This window comes from Salvia miltiorrhiza, chromosome 3 (genome assembly GCF_028751815.1).
Source record: "Salvia miltiorrhiza cultivar Shanhuang (shh) chromosome 3, IMPLAD_Smil_shh, whole genome shotgun sequence".
Lineage (NCBI taxonomy): Eukaryota > Viridiplantae > Streptophyta > Magnoliopsida > Lamiales > Lamiaceae > Salvia > Salvia miltiorrhiza.
In genome coordinates this window covers 40,010,593-40,015,749 of record NC_080389.1, presented here as the reverse complement: position 1 = coordinate 40,015,749, position 5,157 = coordinate 40,010,593, and the positions used below count along the sequence as shown (strand labels likewise).

Here is a 5,157-nt window from a genome sequence, read left to right as displayed (position 1 = left end):
TTCCTTGGACTGAACCTCCAACGTTCAAAGGAAGCCGCGTACTCCAGAAGTACAGCCGCATTAAATGTAGAGATCTCAGGATCGTCCTTTCTCTGCAGAGGTCATTCCTATTTGGCGACTACTTTATCAGAGACGTCGCATCTCCTGCTCTTCAACATAACCGTTCTCACCAAACAAGGAACCTCGAAGATTGAAGCCTCAGCCCAAGTTCAAATTACTCTCTAACGGAAGAAATCTTGAAGACCTTCTCCGCCAACGGATCTATTCAAGACTTCTCCTATAAGTAGCGCTCGAAGATCACTTCAATCTTCACCGATTCAACAACATAAGCTGAAGCTCTGCCAAAATTGCTTCTCAACCAAAGCTCAAATTCCCCAAAGCTTGAATCGAAGAAGAGAATCCCAAAGCCAAAAATCAGTCACTGCTGATTATATAAATTCTCTTAGACCTTAGGCAAACCTTGATTATCCAAGCCTAGGTCAAACTAACTCCAAAGAACTTGTTCTTTGAAGTTTAGTTGGCAAGATTTCAAACCTCTCTTTGACCGATAGAATCGAGTGTTTGAGTTGCAAAGGAGTTCAGGAAGGTACTCTATCTCCGTGAGGTCCTAGTGCCAGTTCGTGCTAGGAGTGAGAAATCCAACAAGGTGTATTGGTACTGAAGATTGGATCTTCAGTTGTTTCGGTTGTGTGCACCCGCAAGCACATGTTTCGGTTTGCTGTGCACCCGTAAGCACGAGCATCGGTTTGCAGTGCACCCGTAAGCACTTGCAGAGTGAAGTTGTTGGTCTGATCAATCGACCGTAGATGTAGGAAGTGTTTTCAGAACCACGAAAAAATCTCTGTGTTATTTACAGCTTTCAGTATTTAATTTCTTACTTGTGCTATTCCTCTCTTCAACTGAAAACTGATTAATTGCAAAGAGAAACATAAGACTAACAACGTGCTCAACCCAAAAGGCTATTGCGAAACAAAAGTTTTCCGATGCGTGTGTTATCAGTCTGTCTGATCTGTCCTCTGATAGTCGGTGAGATTTATAACATCTCTGTTTATCAAACTCGACTGAAGCCTTACGCGCATCAGTTAAGTTCTTGTGACTTAACTGATAACTCCTTACTGAAGAGTCTTTTAGTATCAGTCGTCAACCCTGTTTTTGTCAGAACTCTTTTCAGTAAACAGGTGTCTGAGTTTGTGTTTATAGTTTCGCTTTTGATCTCTGTATTGAGATCTTCTTAAAAATAGCCTATAGGTGTATCCCCCCCCATACACCTATTCGAGACCCTCCGGACCTAACAGGGAGTGATGGACTCTAAACAACCGAAGGGAGTGATGGACCCATCAACCTACTAGCAATGGGGAAGAAAACATAGCATGTCGCAATAAAAGCTTGATTCGAGGCGTCAGCTCGGAGAGGAGATCTTTGCTTCCATGCTTTGAGTGAAGGTGTCGTCTGGCCCGTAGGTAGATTCACGCCCTCCTAAGGAATTGAATAAGGGACTACCGATCTAGTAGCTAGGAAGCTATAGGAAGATAGACTTAAAGATTAAAAGCAAGAATTGAAGATTCATCACAATTTTTCGGGCTTTTTATTGAATGATTTATTTTATTCTTGATTGTTCACTGCTAGTTCATATGTCTATGTGTGACTAGTAATCTTTTATCCTAGGTTTTGGTAGTAAAAAATAGATGATGGTTCTCTGACTTTATTTAATTCAATTAATTAAAACTTGTTTTATTCTTTTTGTGTTCTTGTGCTTATTGTTTGCTTTATTGATTGACCATCAATTTTGCATGATTATTGAGATAATTTGATATCGGGAGATTATTATTATTGTCTGAACTAAGAACACAGAACATGCTTGTCAAATTAGTCAAATGAACTTAAGATTTGTGTGAGAACTTTAATCCTAGGTACTTTTATGATTTATATGTTTAAGAGTGATCCGAGGACGGTAGCCTTTCATGTAATCCACGGTTTGTATGTCACGGGAGTGGGTATAAACTAAAATTGAGATTGTCTTAGAAAGAACTTGCCATTGATTCATTGAATTGATTTTGTCTGGTTTCCTGAATCTGTTAAAATAATAACCTTGGGATATTTATTATTCATAGTTTTCTCTATTCCTGATTGTGTAAATTTATTTATGCTTTTATTTATTTATTTTAATTGTTCAAACTCAAATCTTCTTTTCTGTCATCTAAATAGATGATAATAGTTATAGTAGTAATCATTAGGTCATTCACTATGGTGCTACCCCATAGTGGTGTCACATCATTAACTACCTCATTTTTCAACTACCCAATTTTTTCTTCAGTATAACACTACCTTACTTTTAACTATTCATGAACCCTACTATCATTATTACTTTTTAAATAATATACAATTATAATATATATATATATATATATATAATTTATGTATTTTTCATTTTTATATTATATTTTACTTTAATAAATTTAATATAATTACACAAATAAATTAATTTATTCACAATATACTCCCTTCGTCCGTCAAAAGTGGACCACTTTGGCTGGACACGGGATTTAATAAAATTAGTGATAATTTTGATGTAATAGAGAAAAGGTCCCACCACTTTATGAGATGTGTGGTTGAGATTGAATTTGGGGTGATTTTTTTGTAAATAAAGAGTGTTTGTAAGGATAAAAGATTAAAGTGGATGGTGGGACAATTTCTATAAAAGGAAAGTGGTATACTCTTTGCGGACACCCGATATAGTAAAAGTGGTCCACTTTTGGCGGACGGATGGAGTAATTAATATAAGTATGCTAAAAAATTAAAATTAAAACACACATATCATTGAAAATAAAATTCTTACAACACATAATCAAAATTAAAAATACAAATAAAAAATAACATAATTTAAATATCAAACAAAAGCAATCATAAAACTTAATAATACTACTAATCATAGTCGAATCGTGCCCACAAGTGCTCAACCAAATCGGATCGAAGTTGGTGATGCATTTTTTTATCACAAACTCTAGCACCTCTCATGAGGTACTCGTTGAATCCTCCCACTGAATCGTGATTTAAATCTCCTGCAATATTTATTGCTCGACGTGCTTGGTTCGTGTTCGACCCATTGGCTAGCCAGTTTTCCTTCATCCTCAATTATCATACTATTATATAAAATAATGCAAGCATACATAATGTCGGTGATGTTTTTTTTATACCAAAGGCGACTCGAACCTCTGATCATTGTCCAACGAGCTTGGAGAACCCTAAATGCGTGTTTGACATCCTTTATTGCAGCTTCTTGTATTTTCTTGAACTTTCTTCTTTTTGGATCTTGAGGACATTGAAAGCTCTTGACAAAAGTTACCCACTCAGGATATATACTGTTTGTTAGGTAGTATCCATGGGCATATTGCGTGCCATTTACTGTGAACGGTATGGAAGTATCTTTTCCTTGTAGAACATCATTGAACATGGGTGACTGATTAAGCACGTTTATGTCATTGTTTGACCTTGCAACACCAAAAAAAACATGTCAAATCCAAAAATCTTGAGATGCAACCACTTCAAGCATAATTGTTGGGACTCCATGATCGCTGCGAGTGAACTGGCCTTTCCATGCTACTAGGCAATTTTTGCATGTCCAGTGCATAGAATCAAGATTTCCGATCATTCCAGGAAAGCCATGCATCTGCTCGTGCATTTCCATCAATTGTTGATAGTCATAAACAGTTGGCCGCCTCAAGTAGTGTGCACCAAAAATCTCAATAACACCTCGGCAAAAGTGGCGCAAGCACTCGTACCCTGTTGTTTCATAAACCTGCAAGTACTCATCGTAGTGATCAGCTGGGCCACCATATGCCAACTGTCTAATCGCATTCACGCATTTTTGTAGTAGCGTGAAACATTTATTTTATGTGGCATCATATATTTGTTGAAACCATGTGTTGTGGGCGTCCATTGCATTCACTATGCAAGTGAATAACTCTTTCCGCATCCGAAAATGCCGCCTAAATACATTGAGACCCCATGTTGGATTATCATCAAAATAATCCCTCATGAGTCGCTCGTATGCTCTTTCCCAATCTCGTTGCGCGTATCTTCTGGTGTGACGTGTGTTTGACGCTATTACTCGAAGAACACGTTCATGGATACTGTCATCCTCCATGTACTTATGCATGTACTCTTCTATAAAGGCATCAGCTTCAGCTACAACTTTAGCTGCAGCTGCAGCTGTGTCTTCAGCATCATGCTCAAAAGAAGATGAAAACATCACTGAAATTTTTTGATGTTATGAAGAGAGAAATCGAATAAGTAAGATTTGTTTTTCTAAATGATGATAATGAAGTATTTTGTTCATGTATTTTTAATCTATAATGGTTAACTGTTCGAGAATGCAACAGTTACCATCTCTTATTTAAAATGATCGTTCAAGAATGCAACAGTTACATTTTTTAAAAATGACCGTTGGAGAATTCAACGGTTACCATTTCTTATTTGAAGTGATCTTTTGAGAACATAACAATTATAATTTTATTTTAGATGACCATTGGAGAATTCAAAAACAAGTACATTTTATTGAAAGGTAAATTTGAAAGATACACAGAACACAGTTGCAGAATTAAAATAAATTCTAGTAGATACAATATAATACAACTAATCATCATCTTCCCATTTTTTCAGCATCTTCTCGCATTGCTTTTTGTGTAGGTGTAGCTGCATTGCCGTCATCTCTGATGTGTCTATCATTACAATTCCATACTGCTTGAGACGTTGTTCCTCTTTTTTTATACGTGCATTCTCCTCCATTATACGTATGTACTTGGCAGCATTGCCCTCATGCTTGTTCGCAACTTCATTCAGTGCATTGAGGTCTTTTTTTTTTTCCTTTCTCTTCGCCTTCCTCTTTGCCGCTTTCTGCCCCATTGGGTGGCTCGTAGGAGTATCTTCAGTTGTAGAAGATGATGTGTAGGCTTCTCCTTCTGTATTTTTCGTTCTTTTAGATGCTTGAACATTCCCTTGAACTTCGGCAAACTTGGAAACTGTCGACAAAATTCTCCAAACTCCAACGTACTTAAAAATCTGTGTACTGTGATGCTGCTTGTATTCAGTTTGTGCCATCTCCATAATATCAGCATCATTCATACCGCTCTTTCATATGCTTGCAATCCTATTATAACA

General features: G+C 36.9%; 1 protein-coding gene across 1 annotated transcript; it reads right to left on the bottom strand.

Annotated features, from left to right (window-relative positions):
• Positions 1-3,511: 3,511 nt before the first annotated feature.
• On the bottom strand, positions 3,512-4,249 carry LOC131018796 (uncharacterized). The gene is made up of 2 exons (XM_057947506.1): positions 3,963-4,249; positions 3,512-3,845 (listed from the first exon to the last, which is right to left on the bottom strand). The coding sequence occupies exons 1-2, from the start codon at positions 4,247-4,249 to the stop codon at positions 3,512-3,514; spliced, it is 621 nt and encodes a 206-aa protein (XP_057803489.1).
• Positions 4,250-5,157: the final 908 nt, after the last annotated feature.